The sequence below is a fragment of the Bombus huntii genome, chromosome 1 (assembly GCF_024542735.1).
Source record: "Bombus huntii isolate Logan2020A chromosome 1, iyBomHunt1.1, whole genome shotgun sequence".
Taxonomy (NCBI): Eukaryota; Metazoa; Arthropoda; class Insecta; order Hymenoptera; family Apidae; genus Bombus; species Bombus huntii.
Window position 1 is genome coordinate 2,759,216 of NC_066238.1, and position 27,409 is coordinate 2,786,624.

The 27,409-nt window shown below is 36.0% G+C and overlaps 2 protein-coding genes and 2 long non-coding RNA genes across 14 annotated transcripts in view; 1 reads left to right on the forward strand and 3 right to left on the reverse strand.

Annotated features, from left to right (window-relative positions):
- The window catches only part of LOC126871375 (titin homolog), a 74,434-nt gene extending 51,662 nt beyond the window's left edge, over nt 1-22,772 (forward strand). For 8 of the 11 annotated variants that reach the window (XM_050630171.1, XM_050630136.1, XM_050630146.1 and 5 more), the window contains 21 exons: nt 6,608-6,776; nt 6,851-6,896; nt 7,050-7,185; nt 7,861-8,017; nt 8,280-8,408; nt 8,891-9,238; nt 9,465-9,636; nt 10,149-10,302; nt 10,435-10,561; nt 11,001-11,201; nt 11,627-11,796; nt 11,909-12,847; nt 13,997-14,159; nt 16,807-17,148; nt 17,701-17,995; nt 18,086-18,227; nt 18,476-18,675; nt 18,748-18,900; nt 19,541-19,664; nt 20,450-21,602; nt 21,721-22,772. In XM_050630171.1, the coding sequence (XP_050486128.1) occupies nt 6,608-6,776; nt 6,851-6,896; nt 7,050-7,185; nt 7,861-8,017; nt 8,280-8,408; nt 8,891-9,238; nt 9,465-9,636; nt 10,149-10,302; nt 10,435-10,561; nt 11,001-11,201; nt 11,627-11,796; nt 11,909-12,847; nt 13,997-14,159; nt 16,807-17,148; nt 17,701-17,995; nt 18,086-18,227; nt 18,476-18,675; nt 18,748-18,900; nt 19,541-19,664; nt 20,450-21,602; nt 21,721-21,953 (5,553 nt within the window). In that variant the 3' untranslated portion in view covers nt 21,954-22,772. Of the gene's footprint in view, nt 1-2; nt 1,120-6,607; nt 6,777-6,850; nt 6,897-7,049; nt 7,186-7,860; nt 8,018-8,279; nt 8,409-8,890; nt 9,239-9,464; nt 9,637-10,148; nt 10,303-10,434; nt 10,562-11,000; nt 11,202-11,626; nt 11,797-11,908; nt 12,848-13,996; nt 14,160-16,806; nt 17,149-17,700; nt 17,996-18,085; nt 18,228-18,475; nt 18,676-18,747; nt 18,901-19,540; nt 19,665-20,449; nt 21,603-21,720 lie in introns of those variants that run through there. The other 3 variants (XM_050630181.1, XR_007691645.1, XM_050630189.1) reach the window with 3 other exon arrangements.
- On the reverse strand, nt 8,634-9,029 carry LOC126872578 (uncharacterized). Its single transcript, XR_007692066.1, has 2 exons — nt 8,889-9,029; nt 8,634-8,807 (listed from the first exon to the last, which is right to left on the reverse strand). It is a non-coding gene; the product is annotated as an uncharacterized LOC126872578 (long non-coding RNA).
- Nucleotides 9,093-15,932, reverse strand: LOC126872574 (uncharacterized). The gene is made up of 3 exons (XR_007692065.1): nt 14,395-15,932; nt 9,423-9,658; nt 9,093-9,225 (listed from the first exon to the last, which is right to left on the reverse strand). It is a non-coding gene; the product is annotated as an uncharacterized LOC126872574 (long non-coding RNA).
- Nucleotides 22,655-25,656, reverse strand: LOC126872046 (esterase FE4-like). Its single transcript, XM_050631544.1, has 8 exons — nt 25,474-25,656; nt 24,711-24,999; nt 24,353-24,538; nt 23,936-24,141; nt 23,684-23,840; nt 23,259-23,585; nt 23,028-23,172; nt 22,655-22,953 (listed from the first exon to the last, which is right to left on the reverse strand). The coding sequence occupies exons 1-8, from the start codon at nt 25,606-25,608 to the stop codon at nt 22,818-22,820; spliced, it is 1,581 nt and encodes a 526-aa protein (XP_050487501.1). The 5' UTR covers nt 25,609-25,656; the 3' UTR covers nt 22,655-22,817.
- Nucleotides 25,657-27,409: the final 1,753 nt, after the last annotated feature.

Here is a 27,409-nt window from a genome sequence, read left to right on the forward strand (position 1 = left end):
AGGCTCGAGTCGATCTTTCGTACAAATCGATACGTATCGGATAGACATCTACGGATCGGCGGGTGGTTGATCGAACGGACAGGGAACGATGGAGAAAAAGAAAGAGAGAAACGTTGTGCAATTGGTGAAATGACGTGTCCCTAATGCCGAGTTGATCCATGATGTGGGTCAAGGTGATTGCGAAAAAGAAATGACAACGTAACATACCGCATTATGCCCATAAATGGGCCAAGCATTATATGCGTCGGGGAAACGGCATTGATATCAGACGGCTCTTTAAAAGGTAATAGTAAGTTACGTGAGGTTAGACACCCGGCTTCAGGAGAAAGAGAGAAATTTATTGCTCAATCGCGTGGAAGGTCCCAATGACAATGGGAATCGTCCAGGGCCCAGGGAATCTTGTTACTGCGGTCAGTGCAGTCTGATCACTGAACGGATGAAACTACTTCGAACTACACTGGCGTTCACGACTGCTGAGACACCTGTTACACAACGGAGTGAAAATCATAGCGCAGTGGAAATCATTAGTCAAGATTTTGAGTTGAGAATTTGAATTTGACGCATATTTCAATTTTTGAACGTATCATACATTTAGTTTCGTAGTTGATCGAACTTTAGTTTCATAATTAAGTGAAAATTCTTGCAACGATAAACGCAAAACACTATTTTAGAGAAAATAACAGTAGATTCGCTTTGGTTACTATGATTGTTAGTATAGCTTTATGCAAAATGTAATTAATTAGGATTTTCAAAAAAACGATTAATTGATCGAAATTTTGTTTTCGCGCAAAATGAAGTTGGAGATGCGCATAGAAATAATTTGTTGAAACTATTTATTACAATCGTTATAATAAATTAATAATATCGTGTTACTTGCCCCCTCACCTATCGTAGTTCGCTCACGAAGGGCCCAAAATTCCATTGAAAAGTTCGAGATGAATTAAATGGGAAATTTCAAGGATCGAAATTATGAAATCATTCACACAGCAATCGTATGAATATCAAAACAACGATCGAAAAAATGCGACAAATATAGACGCGGAAGAAAATTAATTTTATCGCATTAAGTCGATAAAACTCGTATGAATTAAAATAAAGGTTTTAATAATTTCCTCGTGATTTTTTTACTTTTTTTTCTTCTTTAACTTTAAGTTATCCAAGTGTCCTGATATCCATGAACGGTGTTGTACTTTGTATAGTTGTCTACTTCATATTGATAATGCTATCTGAAAAGCTAGATCGAATTTTATTGTACTACTATTGACAAAGAAAAAAATGACCCAATTCGATGTAATAAACGTTTACCGGATTGATAGGAGTGATACGAAAGATTTGATGAAATAATATGCTACTGTTGTTATTTCTGTATTTAGAAGTAGGATCACAATAGCTATTATTTTATTCCTTGGATAAATCTATCACGCCGTTCCGAGGCTAGAAACCTTTATTGCACTTTCTTACATGAACTAGGGATAAAAACAAAAGAATATCTTAAATCTGTCGATTATATTTAGAACTATCTTCTAGTTACTATTTATTGTAACTAGCGCATCTGCATATGGATGGCGAGCGCGAACTCACGTTATCATTTTCAACAGTTACTGCAAGCTACTGTCAGTTATATTCCATTCACGTGTTCATACGAGTTTCGTACGAACTCTTCCGAGTTTATTCTGGCGATAGCACGCGCGAAACTACGGTCAACGAATGCTAATTAATAATAATTTTAAACACGTTGACGTCATTCTAGCGTTGAATCGTCATCGTCACTGTCTGACGCTAAGCATTCCTTAGAAGCAAAATGAAAAATGACCGGAAGATCTTGTGCTAATAATGAGATTTTTTAATTAAGTACGATACCTATGTCCTTTGAATGTTCAATTACTTAACTCTCACGTTATAAATATTATATATACATATATGTGTGTGTCATTATTATTTGTATAATATATAATGTGTTTACATTGAAAGAGGCACGCAAAAAATAATAGATAAATAATACGAAAAATGTATTTGTCAACAAGTGAAAGCATAAGTTGCTAATATGCAGTCAAAAAGGAAACCGGAAGTGATTGGTGACCGGAAAAAACAGGCGTATATGGTATCCGCGTGACAAAGGGATATCTGCATTATCGAAAAGCGTAGAGAGAAGAGGCTCCCCACTTATCCTGACGAAGCTGACTTTCTTCGTCGATGGATCGGTAGTGCAATAGCACAAGGCGGCAAAACAGTCGTCGCGTGTCTTTGGCGAACGAATAGCCACTCGTCCTCCTACAATTCCTCTGGATCGTAGCTTCTAAGATCGATAAGTGACATGGATATTTTTTATTTCGATCATTCTGAGTACTCGTTGAAAATCTCACGAAGAAAGTGGCATTTATCTTTCGGACGCTAATTCTTCGTATCGCTGACTCTCTTATTTCGGATTTGGATATATTCGATGTGGAAATTCGGAACGTAAGCAGAAACATATCTTCTATACTTTTTATAATATACTTGTACTTTTTGTAGCGTTATCTATCAAAATTTTCCCACTGCATTTTTGTAACACTTTTTGAAAGCTCGAAGAATTAGAAAAATTACTTGTAAGAATCAGTATGTGCATGAATTTACCGTCTTACAAATGCATTCTTTTTAGAGCTAAGATATAAAAAATTCTTTCAAGAAATTTACGTAATTTTAGAATCTTTTTAATGATCAATAATCGAACCAATGCATATTTTTTATAGTTATTTCACAGAGCTTCGTTTTGAATCTTCGTACTAAATTCCAAGTTTAGTATTTGCGTAATGAATGTAGTGCTTGATAAGAATTAGCTTGTCTTTCTAAAATGCGATTATCAATTTTACCGTCGCGTTTCTACTTTTTGAAATATGATCAATTTTCTTCAGTACTTGACACCCAATTTACATAAATCTGTCATGTCGTTTTTACGTAGTTTCCATCTAACACCTTTATTTTCTTTTCTACTTGAGACCGCATAAATCCATGAAACCATTCGTATAAATATTCGCACGGTCTTTACAAATGTTATTAGATTTTTTTCTTTGCTTGACACCTAATTTGCATAAATTTGTCATATTTAGTATCTAATAGCTAAACTGCAGACACTTACTTATGGGAATATGTCATCATTATTATATAATACCCGGATGAGAATATTATTGAAATATATAATAACATATGAAATATATAAATATATAAAACATTGAAAGAATAAAGCAAACTTCTATTTAAATCTCACTTCTTCGAAAAAAAAAAAAAAAAAATTGAATACTCCTAAAGATACAAATTTGCACAAATATCTACACTATACTAATATTAACACGTTAATGTTAACATTAATATTAACACACAATATCTATGAAAATATTCTTCTCTAGTAATAATGTTACTCTTGTACTTCCTCCATTCGACGTCTAATTCCCATAAATCTGTCTTACTTGTTATCATTCTCATTATCATCTAATGATAATACCTACTTTTCTTATTTTTATCGATAAAACTATCGTTCGACCCACGACCAATTTATTGAAATATCATCGAGGATCTAATCGGATCGTAAGATCTCAAAGCCGTGATCTCTGTGACGTGAGTCATCCATCGATCTCAGCGGAGCTCGTTAGGACATTCATCGAACTGGTCGACGCTTAAGCGCGAATGTCAGCGCCTGTTCGCCGTAATGTTGGCCGAGTCCGAGTTTCCTCTCTCGTTCTTTCGTCCCGTCGTCGATCGGAGGGACGCGACGCGTCGCGACTGCGAATGTGCACCGCCAAATACGTCCAAGTTTGTTTTCAGTGCAGCTGCAGCTGCTAAATGGGGATAAACGAGTCGCGATTTCGCGATAGGGATCGATGCTCGTTGATCAAAAAATTCTGGATACCGTGAAAAATTATGTTTTCAACGTCACGATTCCTTTTTCCTCTATCGGGTGAATATATTAAATATACGAATATATTTAGTAAATAATGTCTAATAATATTTTTATTTGCTAAATATATATATGAATATTGGCATCAAAATGGAAACTTAACGGCGAATGACATAAGTGCAAACAACTTCTTGAGGTTCGTTAAAAACGATTACATTCATTTTAATAAAAATATCATTGTCTAAAGTATGAATTAAGTATACTGTTAAAAAAGTTACAAATAATATCCCGTGAAGAATATTAATTTTCTGTCTGAGGTTTATCAAAAAAGTCTGTTTATTTTTATCAGCTATTCAGTGAAAAATTCATTTTAATAAAAACATGGTCGAGAATTTATTTTCGTTTAAGTATAGAAGAATGTAAAAATAACGATTAAAACTCTTACCGTAAATTTTAATGAAAACATCAATTTATTACTTAAACATATTCTAAAAAACATTGAAAATAATACTCTAGGAAAATATTATCTCTATACGTGCTGATTAAAAATTGTTCCACGAATTTCTAACATTAATAATACAGTTTTCTAAATATATTATTTACGTATATCGTAGAACAGCGTAGAAATAATACTCTATTAATCCATAAAACAAAAATATTCTCAGAAACTCGGAAAGTTTCTGCTCTCTATATGTCCACCAGCAAACAGATTTCTTGTATGTCGACAATCTGTTTTACACGCGTAAATATAGATCTATATAAGATGACATTGCAAGAAGTCCTTGCAGTAGCCGGCTCTGCTTCGGTTTATGGCGCCTCTCTTCCGTAACGGGAAGTGTCGTCCGCATAAATTTCATCGTAGGCGAACCGCGACAGGTGAAAGACAGATGGGTCTCAGAAGGTCCATTATGTCACGATTCGAGTTCGAGCATTAGAAATACTGAAAACTTCATTTCGTGATGACAACCATGTTGTTATAAATCAAAGTCAGTTTCGGTGTTCAGCACGTGACAAATTTTTTTACAAACATCGAAACCCGTAATACGTATTTCGAAGATTTATCATATTAAATGGAACTAGACGAGAACTTGATAAATAAAATTTATTAACGACAGAGAAAAGTATTCCAAGGTATATTAGAGATGTCAGGTCCGGAACGATTAAATGCAACTTAAAGCGCGTTGAAACGCTGGATGTTCAGATTGGTTCGGTCGAAAAAGGAAACAATCGAGTCTTTCTTTTTCAACGACCTTAATTTTCGAGGGTTTAAGAAGGGCGTGTCTGGCGAAGAGACGCGCAATTAGTAATGAAAAAACGGTAATATGCGTTGGCACTCGTGTCATACGAGCAACGAGATCAGTCTCGAACGATCTGTTCAACTTTCGCTCCCTATATGGACTAGAGCCCCGACGAAGACGTTTCCCATCTTACTTTTATCAACTGCCCTTCCTTCTCTTTCTACCTGACTTTGCCTCTATGTATCTAGAACATTTTCTTCAACTGGATTTTAACCCCGGATTCGTCAAGCTGCCAAATTTATGAAGAATTTCTGTTATCGAAAAGGAGACACAACGCTGTAAGAAATATTAAAAGCTTTGCAAATGCAGCAAAAGATTTATAAAACAGAAGATTATGTAGAGAAACAATGAAAATAATAATTTCTTCCTCGGAAACCACAGAAAGAATAAAACGTCGTAAAAATATTGCAAATTTTCCAAACCTGTGGCAAAATACTTATAAATTTGTTGATTTTGTAAACAATCGACAAAAATAATGGATTCGATCACAAGGGGTGACCTCACTGTGGGCGTAAGTGACGGAAATGTCGGTATTCAGGTCGAGGTTGTACTTCGAGGTTGTACTTCGAGATCAGCTCTCATTAACAGGGTAAAGTTCCTTTGGACTTAAAACTTCGTGGCGTTTCTCTTTTTTTCTTCTATGACTCTTTCAGCACGAGTTTGCGTTGGATATTTATACACGCACTCAGATTACGTGTTATCGAAGTCAGCAATAAAAGTTGCGTTTAGTAGCGTGAGATTTCAGAGTGCGTGTGGATAAGAGCAACGAATACATATTCAAGTTCTTGATGGCGCTATTCAAATGCCCTCGAACGTAAAGAAAATATCAGAACGTTATTTAGCCATCTAATCCGTTTACTGTAAACGTTGCTTCGTTTGTGAAGAAGAAATTAATATTTTTACATAGACTGATCAATTTGTGATTCGTTGTGAACCTTGTAAAGAAATACATAATATACACGGTTCATACAACTTGAGTTTCTATCCTATCTATGATCTCCATCTATGATACAAATAAGAGCAGTTCGTGTTCAGATAAGTAGATTCAGTCGGCAACAATCAGACACTGAACTTTCGCTCCATTAAATGGGGCTCTACTGTATTTCAAATTCCATGTTCTACATTCTCCAGCGAATCGCTAAATTATTCAGACTTAATCGAGAATGTAAGAAAGATTTGTGAAATATATAGAACTTTTCAATACCATGTAACAAGGACCTTTTCATATTTTTCATTTAGAAATACACGGTTAATCTTTTAGCATTTTGTTAGCTGAAAATCTCAACTATATAAAAAGTTCTTTATGTTATCTTATTATACTTCATACATTTTTGTCAAATTCTTAATTGTATCAATAATTTCGTGAGCCACTCTCTGTTTCCAACTTCTTCAACGTTTCTCAATTTATATTTTGTTTCCAATTTTCATTCTTTTACAGCCTGATTACTACAGGGACGCAGCCCACTTCCGGCTGGTCGGCGAAGGACCTCAGTATCGACTGGAGATACCGTACGCGAAACTCGACTTTACGGGAACGTATTCCGTAATAGCGCGGAACTGCCATGGGGAGGCCAAAGCCGTGATTTCTTTGCAGATATACGCGAAAGGTAACGTTTAGCATTCGAAAGAAGCATGGACGATTTGCTTAGACGAAAGGATAATACATGTATCATGCTTTCAGGTCAAGGCAAAGAGGAGAAAATGAAGAAATCAGGGGTCACACACGGGTAAGTGGTACATATCTAGATTACTGCGTAGATAAATCCTGTTACATGACGCGACACGTGGCAAGTTCCGCCACGTTTTATAAAACAACGGCTAATATTGACTAATATCTTGATCGTATTTACTAAATGACGCTTGTGAATTTTAATTGGCAGAAAGGTGCTGACTTTGCCGATAGTTACGAGGGAGCTGCGAGATCTGAGATGCTGCGACGGCGACGCTGTTACCCTTGAATGCAAAGTACACGCTACTCCCGAGGCGCCATTGGTGCGTTGGGAACGTGGGGGGAAGGTAAATATTAATTGCTAACTAAAAAACATTTTCATATCTGATTATGTATAATCTGTATGTATAATGTAAAACGAAAATTAAACTCTATAATACATATATATAAATGTAGTATAATATAGTATAATAGTTAAATTTTCATATACATCCGTATTTTTATGGATATTTTTATGCAATTCAAGAAATAGAATCTAAATAGAAATTTATGTGATCGTGTAAATTTGAAATTCATATAATTTTACTTCAAAGATACATTTTGTATGTTTTCATATATATTATACTATACACTTTATAATTTTATACATTTTTGTATATTTGAATTTCCCATAATTGCATAAACATTTGCGGTCTAGTAATAACTTTCCTTATACCACATTATACCATTATACATATACGAAATTAGAGATATTCTATGTATCATATTATGTCATTCCATACAAATTTAGAAATATTCTATATATTTCATATATTGTTATTCCCTGTGTTAGAATTATATAGCCCATCCGAGATAGTGTATTATATATGTGTTAATATCCCATTATACTGTATGAACTAATACTATAATAATAATAATATTAAAATACATATATACAGAAAAATAAAGAAACTACGAGTTCATATAAGATTATATCGCCTCTGTAATGATAATTCTTACTTGCTTGTAATATTCACATTCAGATTCTACAAATGGGTGGCGATTTCTCCGCTGACTTTGATGGAGAAACCGCGCGTCTGAGCATCCAACATGTTTATCCGGAAGACGAGGGCGAATATACATGCGTGGCATATAACGACCTTGGAAAAGCATTCACGTCAGCCTGCCTAATAGTAGATGGTAATTTCGTGTTTAATTCACGATCGTTTAATAAGGCAATATGGAAACGTCAAGTGATACAAATACGTGAAACCTTCGGTTTAAGTGTTATTCAATTACCACTGTATCTGCAAAGTAAATCGTGTCTCGAGTACAGCCAGATTCTGATTTTATTGAAGTTTCTCGCGATAAGAAACACGTTTGCTACCTACGTTCTTGAAATACGTGTCAGAAATATGGAAAGCTGCCTGTTTGTAAGTCATTTTGTTTAAATACGTTTCAGTGCCTGAAGGGAAAGAGAATGTTTTGAGCCAAAGATTGACGAGGCCCGCAGGACTTCTATCGGCCGGATCGACGCCGAGATCGACGCCACGCTCAACACCGATCAGGAGTTTGTCTCCTGCAGTTTCGCGTAAGCGTAACAAGAATAGATCGTGTGAAATAATAATAATAAATTACTAATATAATAAAACAATAAACTTTCGCAAAGATTTAACTCGTAATTGGTAAAATGAAGTTTGTCAGATTCCTGTAATTTTTATTTTCACGATAACTTGTCGAGTGTTGTACACACAAGTACGTATAATTTAACTAAAATAGTTACATAAGGGTAGTTTAAATAAAGTAATAACTATAATCCCATAATACTAACCTTTTTTTATTATTTTATGTATCCATGTTTGTCCTTTCAATTATTTATTCTCATCGTAGCAATTACGGGTTAATTTAATTTCCATAAATATATCTGACCTAATAACAAAATTTACGTTGACTCGATTAAACGATGGTGACCAAACTCTTGCGTTGAATGCTGGAAAAGAAAAGGTTTACGTCGCTTGTACCAATCAACTTTTTAAATTGGAAGAGAAATGTGACAAAATGGAACAATTACAGATGGTCGAGAATTAAGGTCTCCGCAGCTTCTTCCACGAAGTAGGTCGATGTCAAGACGGCCAAAGATCAGTCCACCGAAATTTTACGCAGTTCCGCACAATCGCGTGGTCGAGGAAGGGGAAACCGTGCGATTCCAATGTGCTGTAGTTGGCCACCCGTCACCATGGGTGAAATGGGACAAAAATGGCATAATTGCTACGCCAACCGCTAGAATCTCGATAAAAGAAAGAGACGACGTAAAGATACTGGAAATCGTCGAAGTGACCCAAGAAGACGCAGGACTGTACAGAGTGATCGTGGAGAATGATTATGGTCGTATCGAAGCCAGTGCCCGCCTGGAAATAATTAGTATGTGAATTGAGATTATACTTTATCGTATTCATTAAATTACGGTAAACTTGCTGATATGACATTATCGGGTAAATTGGCAATTTTCTATTTAAATATATCGTAACTACATAGTTAATTTAAATTACAAGAAAAATTTGCATTTCCTTCTTACACAAACATTCGAAAAACTGAATATTATTACCTGTTATTTCATTCTTACAATTTTGATAATTTGTTCAAAAAGATCGTCAATTACTTGGGTCGGTTGCCAGAACAATCAGAACTAGGAGCGCATCGCCTAGAACGTATCCGTCATTTAGCCGAAGCCTCTTAGACACAACTAGCAGAATAAACGGAAGATTATATCTCGATTGCGGTATTAGAGGAACGCCTAGTCTAACACCAACGTGGTTCAGGTAAAACAAAGAAAGTTCCCTTCTGAAACATTATTACATAATCATTTTTGTGAAAGACTTCCCAATACACAATTATGTTTGAACAATTGCCATTTCTTTACACGTACAGACTTTTTGACTTTTTTTCTGTGATTTATCTATTTCTGATTCGTTTAGATTTAGAGATGCATTGTAGTCTTTCAAGCGTGTTTCATGTAACAAATAACGTAGTCATAAATCTCGGAGTGTCTAAAAGATCTTACGACGATGGCCAAACACCTAACGATTTTTGCATCGAGCTCGAATCCTGTAGAACTTTTCACAGAATTTATTACACTTTACCTATGTAGAATAAGACTTCCTTTGTTCCTGTTTCAAAGACAAATCGCGTCGACGGTGTAACGGAAGAGAGCTTAAAAAAGTTTCATAGTTCATAGCATAGTTCGTGGCATAGTTTCTACGTTATGTTTACGTATCTAGTTTATAATCACGATTTATTCAAAGCATAAAGTATCAAAGGATCAAATTTCTAGGAATGGACGCCCGTTGGAACGATCGATTCGAGTAAAAAGGTACTTCGACGGAACAACTGCGAAAGTCGAAATTTTGAAAGTGAAAGCGAGCGACGCGGGTGAGTACACCTGCGTGGCAACGAACGTCCTTGGTTCTACAAAGAATTCTTGCCAGGTAAATAATCTTAGATATATGCTAACCACGTGGCATAGACAACATGCTTCTGCATTCTATTCGTTTCCCAACGCGACATTACCGTCTTGCAATGCGAAATAATTATTTTCGTAATTGTTTCTTCGATAACAGGTGACCGTTCTTGATTCTCATAATCCGTCTACGTGCGACAAAGATCCGCCGAAATTCTTACAGTCTCTTCCAGAAGAATCGATCGTCATGGAAGGTCACTGTTACGAACTACAGACGAGACTTGCGGGTATAGTAAACATAAAAATAATGTTAGCTCAACGAACAATATAAGTTAGCACTTATCGCAAACTATTGTATAATTTTTGGTATTTTCAATCATTTGTTACGAGCTTCTCCTGAAGCCAAACTAAGCAACTCCATCTTTTTGTAAATTTCTTTTCATTTCCTGACTGCACATGATTAACGCTCAATTTCTCAAAAAAAAGAATTATTTGTTTCTATAAGTTTATTTATCGCTAGGAGATATCGTAAATAATCGTAAACTCCAAACTAAATTAGTATCGTGAGTTTTCTCTATTTCTCAATTTATGGAGTCGATCAGTACCACTTCTGAGCAACTACATCTCCCGTGAATTCTTTCGACTTTTAAGGGATGAAATCAATTGCGTCAATTAATATAAATGGTTGATTATATAATTCAACGAGCATTAAATCATGTTTTTCAGGTACACCGCCTTTTTCGGTGACTTGGTTAAAGGATGGTCGTGAGATACCTGACAACGATTACCATAAATACGTCATATATGGTGACGGTGGCGTCGCACTAAGATTATCCAATGTTTGTCCACAAGATGCTGGCGAGTATACTTGCCTCGTTCGCAATAATTTCGGAGAGGTGTCTAGCAACGGCCTGTTTGCTGTTCAAGGTACATTTTTATCAATAAAATTTATTTTTAGAAAAATGTTAACTTTCCACACTTACAGACAAGATATCTTAAGACTATACCGTGAATTTTTGTCCAAATTTATATTTTTGAAAAGATATTTAAAAAAGTAAAAATTCGTTTGAAAATTGTTCTATCGAGTATACAAAGCACTATAATTTGGATGTTTTACATATTTTTTCATATTATGCGTAGTTTTGCACTTTCAAATTTCCTATAAACAGATAAAATGACGCGATTCATGCAGTACTTTAGACCCATGTCTCGTCCTTTTCATTAATCTTTTCATATTTAACATTTGATACTCCTTTGATACTTTTCTATACGTTTCCTTTAAAGTTTCACCTATGTAACAACTTATAATCTCGATACGAAGGTGTTAAAAAATATTTTACTTTGTGCACAAGATTACAAAGGTATTCCGAAATTGGCGCCGCAGTTCACGAAAACACCTGTGTCGGTCATTACACCGAAAGGTGAGACTGCCTGTTTCTGTGCTCGGGTGCAATGTGGAAAACCCATGGAAATCACGTGGACGATCAATGGAAAGGACATCAGAGAAAATTCAAGGTGCAAGGTGCGTCAACTCGTCTAATTTAAGAAACTTCGTTTATCAGTTTTGTAATTTGTTAATTTCATTCGCTATTAATTTCTCATTTATAATATCATATTTCTGGTTTTACATTTAGGTTGAAAGAGACGATAACGTTAGCATTCTTAGGATACATGATGTACAACCGCGAGATATCGGTGAGATTCGATGCACCGCATCCGTGACTGGTAAAGGACCGTCGATTAGTTGCACAGCAGAACTACGATTCCAGCGAACGGTACAGAATTTCGAAGAATCGAGACGTCACGATACGCTGGAAATTAACAACGAAAAGCCACCAAAAGCTGTTAATTGTAGCCGTAACAATTCTCTGCGAAAGACAAGAAGAGACGTTCTCTCTTCCTCTCGAAATCAATTACACGAGTCTCCTATGCGAATCAGATCATCCTCGTTGCCTCTCAGATCTACTTCAAGTCCTAAACAACTGTCTCCTGCACCCGCGAGGAAGAATATTCTTCAAAGTCCGTTACTCGATACCAGGAAAACACTGGCGACCAACAAAACGAATAAAAGAATAGTTCGCGGCTCGAAAAAGTTGGAACGTAAAGTTACTCAACAAGTGCGCTACAAATCTAGTGAACACAGGATTTCGTCGTCTTCAGACGAGGAACAAACAAGGGATATTTGTAAAGAAAAATCTTCTGAAGTATCGAACGAAAAGATATCAAAATTAGTTGAAAACAAAGAAGAATGTATAACGAGTTCAACAGAGGTTTCTGATCCGTATAAGACTGGTAACAATGCGAAACAAATTCAAGATAACTATAATAAACACGATAATACACCTATAATATGCATGGAAAGCGTTCTGCAAGAGTTGGAGGAGGATTCGATTGTAAAGAAGGAAGAAATCGTGGCGAAAGAGGAGGAGAAAGTTACTATTAGGTCGGAGGAATTCGTGGCTGCCAGTATCGTAAAGGTACCGGCTGACGTCACAGTTTTCCGAGGAAACAGAGTAGTCCTCAGGGTCACGTATCGAGGTCATCCGGAACCAGTCGTCAAGTGGCTACGGGCAGTGAGTATCATTTATATCTTCCGTCAGATTCTCCCGTCAAAACGTCAAACTTTGTTTAATGTAGTTCGAGAACAAAATACAAGAAGTTTTTTGTCCTCCGTGTGATTAAAGACGCTACTGTTACGAAACAAGAGAATCTCTGTTCGTGCGATATCGTTCGTCAATTAAGTGAAATCAGTATATTGTGACTCCCGGAACGAAGTATTTGGACACTAATACGAAAGAATTTGAACAGCTTGTTATAAAGATCTTTCATGAGTGTGTCAAGTGTGGTATAAACGAAAAATTTTGAAATTTTATTGGCATTAAAGTGAGATACGACTGAGGTATATTCGTCAAGTTTGAACGAAATCCGAAGATGTATCCAAAAGTTAGAAAATTGCAAACGTAAATTCACAGAACTCGCAAAAGCATATAAACTATCGATGATGTTATATTGTTATCGATATTATATTAATAAATTTCAATGTGTTTAGCGAGATAACGTTGATTATTCGTTAATTATATGCTCAGAGGCAAACATTCTACGAAATTTATGTTCAATATGTAGTCATGTGTATACGATAAACATGATTATGATAGTCTTATCTCATTATTAGACTTTGGACACACAGTGTTTTCATACATTAACGGGAATATTATTAAATGTGCTAGAAATGCACATACAATAAAAAAATACACGGCACATTTAAAACAAAGTATTTGTTACGACGTCAAGAAGATAACAAAATTTCTGTTTAGTCTTTGTTTCTTTACTTGTGCATAAAAGTATGAATTTCCGCAACTGATTACAATACTGATTACAATAAAGTTTCGCTATATCTACGCAAATTTTCTGTAGTAGACATCCGAATACTTCCATGAGTCACTATACATTCAAAACACGATATTAATATCAAGCTCAAATTTACCTTAACAAGGCCTAATTGTACGTTAATAAAAATTGCATCTTCAATGCCGTATTTAACTTCGTGTAATCATGTACAATCGCTTGCGGTTATGTAGATATAGTAACTTACGAATTCATATATAGTAATGTCATAGTTATATAGATGCATGGGAATCGTTCATAAGCACCTATCAGTCAGTTGTAATCGTCCATCTCTGGTCGTGTTCAATCAAGCGCTTAATCGAGAATTTTGATTAAAGGGTCGAGAGTTGACTGCAAACAAAAAGACTGCTATTACCTACGGCGGTGGAGTGTCTTGCTTAATATCGGACGATGTGACCGCTGACAATGCCGGGAAATACGAAGTGTCCGTGGAAAATAAATTGGGAAAGGACCGACGGTGTTTCAGCGTTGCTGTTGAAGGTACGTACGTGACAAAGAAATATTAACACTTTACCGACCATCAATAGCCGATTTATCGGTTTTTTGTCTCCGACGCTTACCAACCGATAACCTATTAATTGGCTTTTTGTCACCGACAATTTTTCTCATTATTTGAGCAGTAATTTGTTATTCAGTACTAAGGTACCCTGCTCAGTTGCGTCAGTTGCGTTGCTTTGTAAGTTCGCACAGTTTTATGCCAATTTAAAAAACTTACCGATCGTGATGAACGAAAAGAATGGTATTGGAGAGTCTAAACCGGAACAGAGCCGGCGCCAGGGAGAATCTGCGCCTGAGCTGCCGGTCGGACGCGCGTATACTTTTGAACCGCTAGCGGTCAGTAAAGTGTTAAAATTGACCAACGAACATTGTTACCTATGTACGAACGATGAGATACAAGCTGTTGTAAAAAAAATTACGTTGGCATTACGTAAATGTAGCCTCAAATAGAGATGGAACACTTGTTCAAATTACGTACATAGACAAGAGCCACAAACACTAGAAGACGATTTGTATTTACAAAGCTTTGAAGCGAGCGGTGTTACATCACTCGTTTAAATTCCCGATATCTTATACTGCAATAAACGCCCGTTAATATGTGTGCGCATAGCATAAAAGTAAGTATACAACAATACGAACCAGTGTTTTCGTTTGCGAACTCTATGAAACTAAGAACAGTTTATGCTATCAGCACTAGTAAGAGCAAGAAATCCTACCTGTCCACTAGATAGAAGGAAATAGTTACTTCTTTGGAGCGAGTGCATTAAGCGGAAACGTTTTTACCGACGCGATCAAACTGTTGTAGAACATTGCTAATTAATACGTGAAAGTACGTGACTCAGTGAGACAAAAATTTAGAAAATTCATCGAAGTATGAGAAATCGTAGAAATCCTCGACTGAATTAACCTAATTATACTAAAACAGTTGTCTCGACTAATTTCAGAGTTTGTCTCTTGCGAAAGTGTTAAAAATTCGTAAAAGTTTAAGCATTCAAGTAATCCTAGAATCACTGCACAGAATTCACTATTTCCACTGATTTCCGAACCTGTCGCATTTCTTGAAAAAATATACGAATGCAGAAACAGAAGGCGAGAAATCTTAAGAAATTTCGATTAAATTTAATTAATTATCTCCATCAATTTCCAAGCTTACCATGTTTCATAGACATGAAAGAGACAAATAATTCTCTGATCTTTTTTATTTTTCACTAAGTTAGAAAGCTATAGCTTTAGCTTTAGAAAACACGTAAAACCGATAGAAGTAAAAAAGACGAGAAGTCGTAAGAACTTTCGACTGAATTAAATCAACGATTTCGATTAATTTCTATCGCATTTCCTGGTGTCTTCAAACGCAATTTAGAACGAAACATCCATTGTTCCACGTGCGTAAGCGCGTGTCACACGGTCCAGTTCCGCTTCTTATGTACAAGGCAGACGACAGTCTCACGTGACGTGTCGCGCAATAATTCCTTCTTCCCTCGTTTCTTCTTCCATCCCCACCATTTGCTTCGTCTACTCTTCCTCTTTCCTTGAGATCACGATGAAACGAACCAGTGCTGAAAAAGTGCGTGCGCGTCATGGCAGCGTTGTGCAAGAGAAGAGGAGTTGTGTAGAATAATTCGCGACGCCGAGAACATAAAGAAATTTTTCACGTCACACTTTCGCCCAATATTTTAAACAATTTCCAAAATTTATTAACAGTGTTTTCTTTGTCGAGTGATCGCGAGGAAAAAGACGACACTCGAAGAGCAATGGGTAATGGCGAATTATTTACTACTAATTGTCAAGCGAGTGAACGTATTGCAAAATGTTGTATGAAATTGTCATAATAAACGAGTGTCAGTGCATGTAGTGTAAAGACGACACTTTAAAGCGTGCAACTTTGTGGTAAAGTTCTTTCATAAATCTTGTGAAAACGAATAATTCATGTTTACAAAGTACAATATATGTAGATACACAGATTGATGACTTTTTGGTTTCAAGACATTTTGATTCCATATGATTATTAATGAGACCCGTTCGAGGAAAAACAGTTTAAGCGGTTCTTGTTTATAATTTCAAATGGACTGTTGAACATGACGTCCTTGAAACATTCTTTGACGGCGAATGAGTTTGAAAAAACTAGCCGACTTAAAAATAAATGATACACAGGCAACACGTGTTCTGATTGTCAGTTACTTTCAACAAACTGTTATACCGAAGGCTCTACTTACAAGTTTCTAATATTTAAAGTAAAAATTATAAAATATAAAACTAAGTACAGACACTATACAATAGTATAGTATAGCATAGTACAGTATAGGTATTATACAATAGATGTATACAGTAACGGATAAACAAAAGTTTAAAACTGATATATAGCGGATTTTAATAACTTTTGTTCTATAAATTTTTCACTATATTCGTAATAATTATTTATTTTTTGACATGGATTATATTTATTCGTTGCTTTTATTAAATGTAAGTCCATTTTGTAAAATTATGTACTGTCTCTTAAATATTTTATAAACATTACAAACATTTATATCATAACCCGTAACTTATGGACGACAGTGTACATCCATTGTCTACTAAAACAAAATACTACAATTTCACAAAAATTGTAAAGGTTCGCAAATCTTTTTCATAGGTCCACCAGACCCGCCAGCGAGTGTTCCAAACATATGCTGTTCTACAGGGGCAACGACCATTAATTGGCGATCGTCTCCCTACGATGGTGGTTGCACGGTTACCGGTTATACCGTGGAAATGAACCGTGCCGATGAAAACACTTGGATGACGATCGCAGAATCCTGTCTTTCGTTGAGTCTCACGCTACCTGCTGTTGGAACAGACACCGTGATACCTGGTGAAAGATATCGTTTCCGCGTAAGAGCTGAAAACATACATGGGGTTAGCGAACCTGGAGAGGAATCTGAATTTGTTCGAATTCCGAAACAAGGGGAAACGTGTTTGCAAGACGACGAAGACGGTAAATATGTAGTTATAAAAGATGATAGTACATATACAGTCGAGGAGAAAAATAAATAGGCAGATATAATCAAGTAGACAGGAAGTTGGAAGACATGGAAGTTTAATAAAACTACACAGTACTAAGTTTTATTTATTATATCCTTATAGTACACAGATTATTTAGTAAATAATTCAAATTAATACTTACATGTTTATGTAAAGAAGCTGCAATTAACGCAATTTCGTTGATATTTATTTTCACTACCTGTTCACTTATCTCTGTCTTTGACTACATTTTGCAAACTTGTTGCAGCTCACAAGTTATTTAAATTTCAATCACGCTCTCGCTTTGACATAAAAATATTTTAACAAAATCTCTATGAAAAGATTGAGACGAAAAACCACGCATATCAATAACGATTATTTTACTTTTTCCTCGAGCTTATGAAATTTGACAATGATAAAAAAATACGAGTGAGCTGAGAAACGATTCAAAGTACACAGCAGCATTTCAAATATTAAGTATTTTGTATGTAACGAAAAAAGTCCATGAAACATTTGACATTTCCAGAATTCAAGCCACCGTTCGAAGCTCGAATAGTGGAAATGGAAGATGGACAATTGTTTAATCATCGATACGAGATATTGGAGGAATTGGGCAAAGGTCGATACGGAACTGTACGGAGGGTGGTGGAGAGATCTTCAGGTACGAGCTTCGCGGCAAAATTTGTCAGGACCATCAAAACGAAGGATCGAGAGCAAGTTCGAGAGGAAATTAGAATCATGAACATGCTGCGACATCCAAAACTCCTCCTTTTGGCGGCTGCTTTCGAGAGTCCTCGAGAAATCACGATGGTTACGGAATAGTAAGCTTCCATATTAAAATAAAAAATATATTTATCCGCTTATAGAAACGTTAAAAAATAATTTGATTCGTAAAACGTTATATTCCTTAGTATTTCTGGTGGCGAACTTTTCGAGAGAGTTGTTGCTGACGATTTTACCCTGACCGAAAGAGACAGTATACTGTTCATGAAACAAATTTGCGAGGGTGTCGAATATATGCATCAGAATAAAGTGGTGCACTTGGACCTGAAGGTAAGGAAAGGTGTCATTTGTTTAGTTGAAACCTTGAACATTGATATAGATTTTACTGTTTTAAAATTATTTAAAAATTATTACTATATTACCCTAAATTATATTAATTACATTAAGTATAAGTAATTTAATAATTATGCTACCCCACAGAATTGTTTGAACTGCTGTAACGTAAATTATTATTCAAATTATTATTATAAAATTATTTTATTAATTTTCTTTAGTTAATACAAATGAATTTCTTGCAGCCGGAGAACATAATGTGTCGAACACGAACTTCCCATCAAATAAAACTCATCGATTTTGGTCTAGCACAGACACTCAAACCAGACACACCGATCAGAGTCCTTTTCGGCACACCAGAATTCATTCCACCAGAAATAATAAGTTACGAACCGATCGGTACCGAATCGGACATGTGGAGCGTCGGTGTAATCTGTTACGTTCTGTAAGCGATTAAAATACGTAATTGCGCTCTTTACAAGTTTATTATATAAATAACAACGTCGTAAATGCTCAGCTTAACCGGTTTATCACCATTCATGGGCGACAATGACGCCGAGACCTTCGCCAACATTACTCGGGCTGACTACGACTTGGAAGATGAGGCCTTCGATGCGATTTCCAACGACGCTAAGGACTTCATTAGCAGCCTGCTTGTCAAACGAAAGGAGTACGCGTTTAATAAATATACTAGCTACAGTCTTTATACTGTACAATTAGTTTTTTCAATTGGCGTGAAATACTTCGCGTTAGAGAAAAGATAAATTCTTCAATATTCATTTGTTTCTATACTTTCCTAAACTAATTTTTTCTACGCAACTTGGGCATACTCGTCGTTGCATATAATGTGACAGCGAAGGAGAATATGTAAATTTTCGGAAAAAAACTACAAGTAAATTATGAAACCAAATTCGACAATGATTTACGATTGAATCTACCGTGCAAATGTATAGATACTACGGTGTAAAGGTTGAAAATTATTCCTATGTTGCTTACGTTAGAATATTACAAGTGAAAATTACGAATGGAAACTTCGAACAAGGCTCTGAAATGCGTTTAACATATTTTAGGAAAAAACAGTTTTTATGTTACGCATTAAGCTTTTACGTCCATAAGTTTCAAATATCTGGCGTGCTTTTTGTATTCGATATTATTTACATCACCTTCTAACGAAATATCTGCAATCTGTATGTACTAAAACGATTGACAAGGATTGTAGAATCATACTTTACTATTGATTCAACTGTGTCCAAAATGTTCTATAAATTCTTAATCGAGGTTTCTATGTAATTAATTTATTATATTTATAGATCGCGAATGTCGGCGAGGCAATGTTTGGAACATGCTTGGATGGCGCAACACGCGGAAGCCATGAGTAGGATAGCTTTGCCGACAGAAAAGCTGAAGAAATTCATCGTACGAAGAAAGTGGCAGGTAAGAATTAATAACTCGATACTCATTACTTTACATATTTTTCACGTCGTCCGTCATTGTGATAGATTGCAATGTTTTGAGCTTGTTTAAAAACGATAAGTAATTTACGATTTACGGTAAGTAATTTGATACTAATATCTGAAACAACTGTTGCAAATTGTCCCGAGTAAAACAGTATTGTATCTTTTCAAAGAGTAAAGACGAATATAGTTTTTTCTAAAACTGTGAAATTGATGTATCGAGAAATTCTTTTACGCACGGTTGATACACTCATAACAAAAACGTTCCTTGTAAAATTTTCCGACTTTTCAGATAACGAAACATTCCAGTAGTCGAAAAGAAAATCCATAACGTGGTCGAATTAATATTATAAAGATTGATTAATACCTTAACTTATGGTCGAATGAAAGCTAATAAATTCAATAGAAACAACGTTTGTTACGAGATCCATAAATTTATGATTACGATTCAGCGATACATTTACAGCAATTGTGTAATATGATGAATATCTTGCTAGAAAAAGAAAAAACAAGTTTATCAAACCGAAATGGAAGATACTAGAGTATCCTTTTGCTCTTCTGGAAAAAGACAAACCTGGACGAGGATCGGTTTTGTTATGAGCAATTCGATTAAATCATTCTAATTATGCGACCCTTTTTCATTCGAAAAAGAATTATTTTGTTTTTATCAAAACTAATCACAAAAATTCGATACCGTAGTTGCCACTAATCTAAGCATGGATTTGATCGTGTTGCGTGTGTGTGCGCTTCTGTTTGTTACGATAGAAAACAGGAAATGCCATTCGTGCACTGGGAAGGATGGCGATACTTTCAGCGAACAGCAGACGAAGTCCGACAGCGACCGCAGAATCCTCGCCAACCTCGGATCCCATTGAATCACCACGAACGATCGATTTTGACGTTTCATCGAACGAACAAAAATCACGTGACATTGATGATGCGATAGAAAAGAACAACGGGAGCACGAACGAGCTAGATACTCGAGAAAGGAACCTGTATTCGTTCTGTTACAAGACAAAGATGAACATCTCGCCAGAGGAAACGTTAGACCCGTCTCAAAAGGAAGTAACAGGCGTATCGTCGGACCTTGACGAGTCGTCATTGAAAAATGAACCGACGACGGATCACGCGGGATCGTGTTCTCAGGGAAATGGATCCGGAGGGACCCGAGAAACTGATACAGTTGAGGAAACTGAGGGCCAGAACGAAGTTCAGTCAGAGGAACTGCTTCCTATGGAGAGAATCGAAGAGGAAACCGAAATCGTGACGCGATGTCAGGTCGAGGAGCGCACCTTGATAACCGAAGAAATTTCGATTTTAACGAGTGTAACCGTGGAAGGAAAAAGTTTGATCGACTCCAATGACAAATCGCAATCTTATCAGGATTTACTTTGGGACGAGGTTACTACAAAATCAACGATCAATGATGAGATTAATTCTCCGGAATTAGTGACTTCAGAATGCAAACAAGACTCGACTTGGAACGTGGAAGAAAAGACGATCAGTGAGGATACATTTATGGAAATAGACAAGGAATTGAAGCAGAAGACGGACCGAGAATCGAGTGTAAACTCGCAGAAGTCGCGTCGGGTTTTCAGAGGCGACTCGCGAGATTCTGGGATCGGAGATTGTATTTCCAATTTATCCGCGTCTTCGCAACAAGTGAACGAACTGGGTATTTCGTCGATTAAAGAAGAAGAGGCGGACAACGAAAATAATAGCGACAACCTTAAAAACGTGTTACAAAAGGTGGAGCAATTTGAAAGTCGTAGGACATCGCTCGAGGAAATCAACGAAATGTCAGACGTAGGAAACATTGAAGTTTCGGACCCAAAGAAACATACCAAAGGAAGTATCGAGGTAGCTACACTGAGTGGTGTGACTAAAGCTTCGCGTGAAATTAATCGACAGCATGAAGGTGTGTTCAATAAATAATTTTCGTTCTCCTCTTTTTTAACTAATCGAAATCTAACGAGTAACAAGTATTTTTCGATAAATGATTTTGCTACAACATTTATGAATTGATATGTTTTTAGTGCCCGACGAAATTGAGGACCCAAGGCTACTAATCGGAAGAATTCGTAGCAAGTTCGTTCCGACCGGAAACGTGAGTCGTACCGCCAAATTATTCGAGAAAGAGGCAGCAGAATCGAAATCACCGACGAACGTACCGCACGTGTCGCAACGTACAAATCCTGTGGTCACTATGACGCCAGGAAAACCACACAACGAGAGGATACAAAAAGCTTTCGCCTTTTGGAATAAATAAGCCGTGAACGAGTGCATATGAGTCATCATCGATATCACTCGGAGAATAACCGGTATTTTTCGATAAATTGACGAATATTTTAAAAATCGTTTGACTGAAACTTTATGGGTTATTACACCTAAAAGTGTTATTTTCGTGTTTTAAAAGAGTCACGGATGAATAGAATTATTAATAATATATAAGTTGTTTTTTAAACATCGAAACGTGCGTTGTGTTATTACACAAACAATAATTTAATCATACACCAAACCTCGTTAATAATGACGAAAATGAAAAAAAAAAGAGAAAGGGTAAAAACTGGAACTTTATCAACGCGATAGTGACGAGTTGAAGTTTAGTCTGAAACAATTCTAATCGCAAGAAAAGAAAAACATATTTATTTATTTAACGACAAGTTTCTTATCAGCCCCACGTAGCCTGAGATGAATATTTATAGCATAGGTACAACATATTTACAATTTATTTCATTGCCATTCTTTATCTCTTCTTCTTCATCGAAATTGCACTGAAAAACATTTCGGCGCATTGAAATCACGAATAAGACTTGATCCTTGACATTTACATTTTCTGTTGTGTAGATATCTTCGATGATTTCGAGAGTTTTGATTTCGAGATACTCGCAAATTTATTGCAAACGAGAAAGAAAGATGCGTTTGCATGGTCGATGCGTGTAAATAGCTGTCAGTAACATTTTACAAGCGTAGAAAATATGTAATGTATTTATTACTTCCTTTGCACCCTTTGCTTTCTTACTGAACGTAAGAAAGCGATTACATGTATTATTATAAATTACATGTGAATAAAAAGAAATAAAAATTCTCCCAAAATTAATTTTCGTCCCACGCAAAAAAAGATTGATATAGTCTACTTAAAGGATAAAAGATGTGGTGAAATAGGCAGCAACTGTAACTCGTCGTCAATTTTCAAATAACACAGATCTTCCTTCGTTGCAGGCTTCCAATCAACGTTGACAAACTCATCTTTGACCGAGGTAGGATTCCTATATTAAACATATACGATATATAAATTCTAAAATTCGGATTCATGCTTTTCGAAATCAGGTTGAAAATTTACCCAGTTATAGCAAAATTGGTCCACATTCTAGTCATTCTTTCTAACGTAATCCTGTCCTTCGTACCAATCGCTGGTGGATCAGGATGTTCAGTTTTACATTTGGGTAAGTATAGCAAATACGCGACATCGTCGGTATGAGACGCTCCTGCGGTATAAGAGCAAATATCGTGTTTGATAGTTGTGTACATAATCTGATAATTATGCGGCAATGGATCTAAAAATTAAAGTTACCAGAAATCTGTCGTGTTACTAGAAGATCCGTCGGGGTTTTCTCATTGCCAACGTATGAAAATACACAGAGATAACTAGGCGCGGTCGTTCTTTTCACGCGATCCTCTAGCAACAACATCGCGGGAATGCCGAAATTAATAAGACTGAGTAATTTTGAAAATTCGGTTAAATTATCCACGCTGATCGGTTTTCCATCGAAGTATTGATTTTTTACCAACGCGAACAATTTTTCCATTTCTGCATCCCCTAATTTCTTCAATAATCCCAAATTTTTCACGTGACCATAGAGATACTGGTTGAAAGCATTTATTAATTTTCCGCTCTTATCTGAGAAACACGAAAATCGCACAGTATCATTGTTCGTGTAATAAACAATTATCTTTAATATCTTCCTCTTTCTTCTTTTAATTTTTTACTATACTCACCTTTTATGATCATCAAATATTCGTGTGCCGTGTAACTGATTATCACGGGCACATCTGCTTCTTTCGCAATTAATTGTGCGATCGGTTCTGGTAAAACAGGATTCTCTGCCACTTCGTCACTGTTGGGTCTAAAAGGTAGGATACTGGCCTTCTCTCTCTACAATACAAAATGACGAGTTCAAATTCTTTGTTTGTTCTAATCTCCAATTTTTGATTATAATTAACGAAGTATGTTAAAAGAAAAGTCGTTGCCTCCGGAGATAAAAGTGAAATTTGGGCTTTTACGATGTCCTCGGCAGGCACTGTTCGTAAAAATTCAAAAACTTCGACAGGATCATTAGAATCTTTGCCAAGAAGCGAGGCAAGTTTAAAACCGCCTTCAGAACCATTTTCAATCTCGGAATTTGCCCAAGGACACGTCAATGTACCACTCTGCAAAATCGCTTTGTGAAACAGTCCTAAAAATCGACATAGAACTAACAGGATTAACAAATCTTTTCGAAACCTCGATATATCTCGATAAATCACAAAACATTTCGGTGCATTGAAATCACGAATAAGACTTGATCTTTGACATTTACATTTTCTGTTGTGTAGATATCTTCGATGATCTCGAGAGTTTAGATTTCGATTAATTTTATGAAGAACGTAGTCAAAATCACGTTTTACCTTTCGCCCGAGGCGATACGAGTAAGGAATGTACCAAAGTTGCTCCAGCGCTAACTCCAAAAATCGTAACGTTATTGGAATCTCCGCCAAAGTTGGCGATATTTTTCTTGACCCACTCTAGAGCTGCGATTAAATCTTTTAAGCCTAAATTTCCTGGCGCGACTCGGTGGCCCAAATTTAAAAATCCTTGAAATTTAAAAAACTGAATAATTCTAGAGCTTTTCTGTTTATTCGTAAAGTAAACATTTTGTTTCTAAATTGCATGCACAATCTCTTTTTTGGTATTTTGCGAATGTATGCATATATGATGTTGACAGAAATAAGCATGTTTTTACCGTAAAACTGAACCAAAACTAACCGAATGCGCCAAGCCTGTAGTTAGCCGAGACAACTACAACATCTTTGGCGAGTAAATAGTCGGGCCTCGATTCGTGAAAACTCGAATTGCCTAGTATGAATGCCCCTCCATGAACCCAGAACATAACGGGCTTCGATTGATCGAGAGAATTCGTGTAAACATTCAAATAAAGACAATCTTCGTTGCCAATAACATCGAAAGGCGGATTTTCTTCCAACTGTGGGCACATGTATTTCGTGTCTTTGGATGTATCCAAGATACCAGTCCATGATGCAGGTGGTTGAGGATCCTATTTTTGTAAGAAAAAAAAAGAACACTTGGATGGAAAATAAATACAACATTACATGACGCACTACTTTAACTATCTGTACAAATCATTCGTATTAATCAGATTCTATTAAACGGTACTTTAAACTTGCTGTAACGTTAGGTAATTTCTTCAAGTTGTTTCCAATGGTAAATAATTATTCCGAATAGCTTGAACAAAATATAATAAAATAATTTCGATTCCACAATTTTTCGATTTCGCGTAAACGATATAATTATGGGAATTGAATTCATACTCGAAAACCGAGAATCATGAAATAGGAATAGTAGGAGACTACGGTACCATTTTTAACATAGGCGACTACAAAAAGATTGGAATTTTAACTCCGCTAGTACATATTTCTTACAATTCTTACATATTAGAATTGCTACAAGATGATACTTGACATGGCGTGATAAAGTTGAAATAAGTCGAGAACAAGTACCGGAAACGTACCCTAAATCTAAGATTTCCGATAGGAGGAGCGGCGAAAGGTATCCCTCTGAAGGCGATATATGACAATCCTAGGCCACTTTTCAATACTGCGCCTTCCAATTTTCCTTCCTTCACAGTTACTAACGGTTTGCCCATTGTTCACAAAGTTCTTGCCAACTTGATACTGCCATACCTTTTTGCGTACAAAACCGTGTATACTCATAGCGATATGAATACTATCCAATTCTAACTGTCACATCTATTAGTATTATCAGACAAATCGTTAAAGGTATAAATTTCAAAAGACAATAATTTACGTTACAAAACTTATAAATATGCAGTCTAAATATTATGTAGTTTTCGTGTCTAAATATACAGAATATATTATTGTTATCAACGGTACTACATACTATTACGATTACTATATTTATAAGTAAGTGGCCAAATGTTAGAATTTAATCTCGAAATTAAGATTAATAATCTGTGGAAGACACAATGTTTGCGTTGAAATAATATTATGTGATATTTATTAAACAAAAATTACAGGAAATATAAGTGAGCGTTGTGGAACGTTGACAATTGGCCAGTTATTCTTAGATTGACTGACTTAGTGACCCATGGCCCCTGAAGAGATTTTGAACCCCACTCTCTATGCAATAATGAGTGTGACCTGTGTAGACGTCTGTGTGGCGGCATGTGCCACGGAACCTTCCAGAAGCTTTGCGATACAAAGCGTGCCCAATGTGCCATCCATATCCTTACGCTTCTTCCGCCTAATTTTCGGAAGAACATGCACGCACCAGCCGCCATGGTACATCTAACGAACGAACGCTAGCGGGGATATCGCAGGGCAACGAAGAGAAGAATCCGTTCGATCGATCACCTCATCTGTATGCGATTAATATCGTTGTATTCCAACACTAAAGAATACATATAATATGTATAGTATGAATAGTATGGAATATAAAATTACAGTTTTGGTAAACGCTAAAATATGGATAACATGGTCGTTCGTCTACACTGACGATTGTACAAAAAATGTTAGAGTATAGGAGATCCTTGGGACCCGCTATCCTACGACGCAGTACCACAGAGGATTTCACGTATGGCACCCTCGAGTATTTTGCCCTTATCTTCTTAGAACCAAGAGTGACGAAAGTCAGACAACCGCTGCGAGCGTTCAAGGCTCGCGTTTGCTTATATTTGTACGAAACATTGTTCCTATCGTCGATGATTAGCAAAAATCGTGTGCGAGGACACAAAACACGAAGCAAATAGCAACTTCTGTTTTCGTTTTCCTTATCTTCTATACGATAAGTTTTACAAACTAGAAGTTAAAATATCTACTACGACAAACTATTAGTTTGTCTACGTAAGTAGGTTAATAATTTTCTATAGAGAATCTCGAGTTGCATCGATTAACGTTCCTAAAAAAATATATCATTTCATTTAAAAAACAAATCACATGACTAGTAATTAAAACTGAAAACTAGTGACACCAACATATATATCTCCTTCTTCGAAGCTGTTCAACTTTTATCCGAAAAACTTGCCGATATAATTAACAGCAGTAAAAATATTTCAATTCCTAAAAAATATATCATTTCATTTAAAAACCAAATCACATGACTAGTAATTGAAACTGAAAACTAGTGACACCAACATATATATCTCCTTCTTCGACGCTGCTCAACTTTTATCCGAAAAACTTGCCGATATAATTAACAGCAGTGAAAATATTTCAGTTCCTAAAAAATATATCATTTTATTTAAAAACCAAATCACATGACTAGTAATTGAAACTGAAAACTAGTGACACCAACATATATATGTCTCCTTCTTCGAAGCTGTTCAACTTTTATCCGAAAAACTTGCCGATATAATTAACAGCATTGAAAATATTTCAGCTTAAAGTCTCGAGTAACTCGCCCTGTATACTTTGCTGTCCTTGTATCGG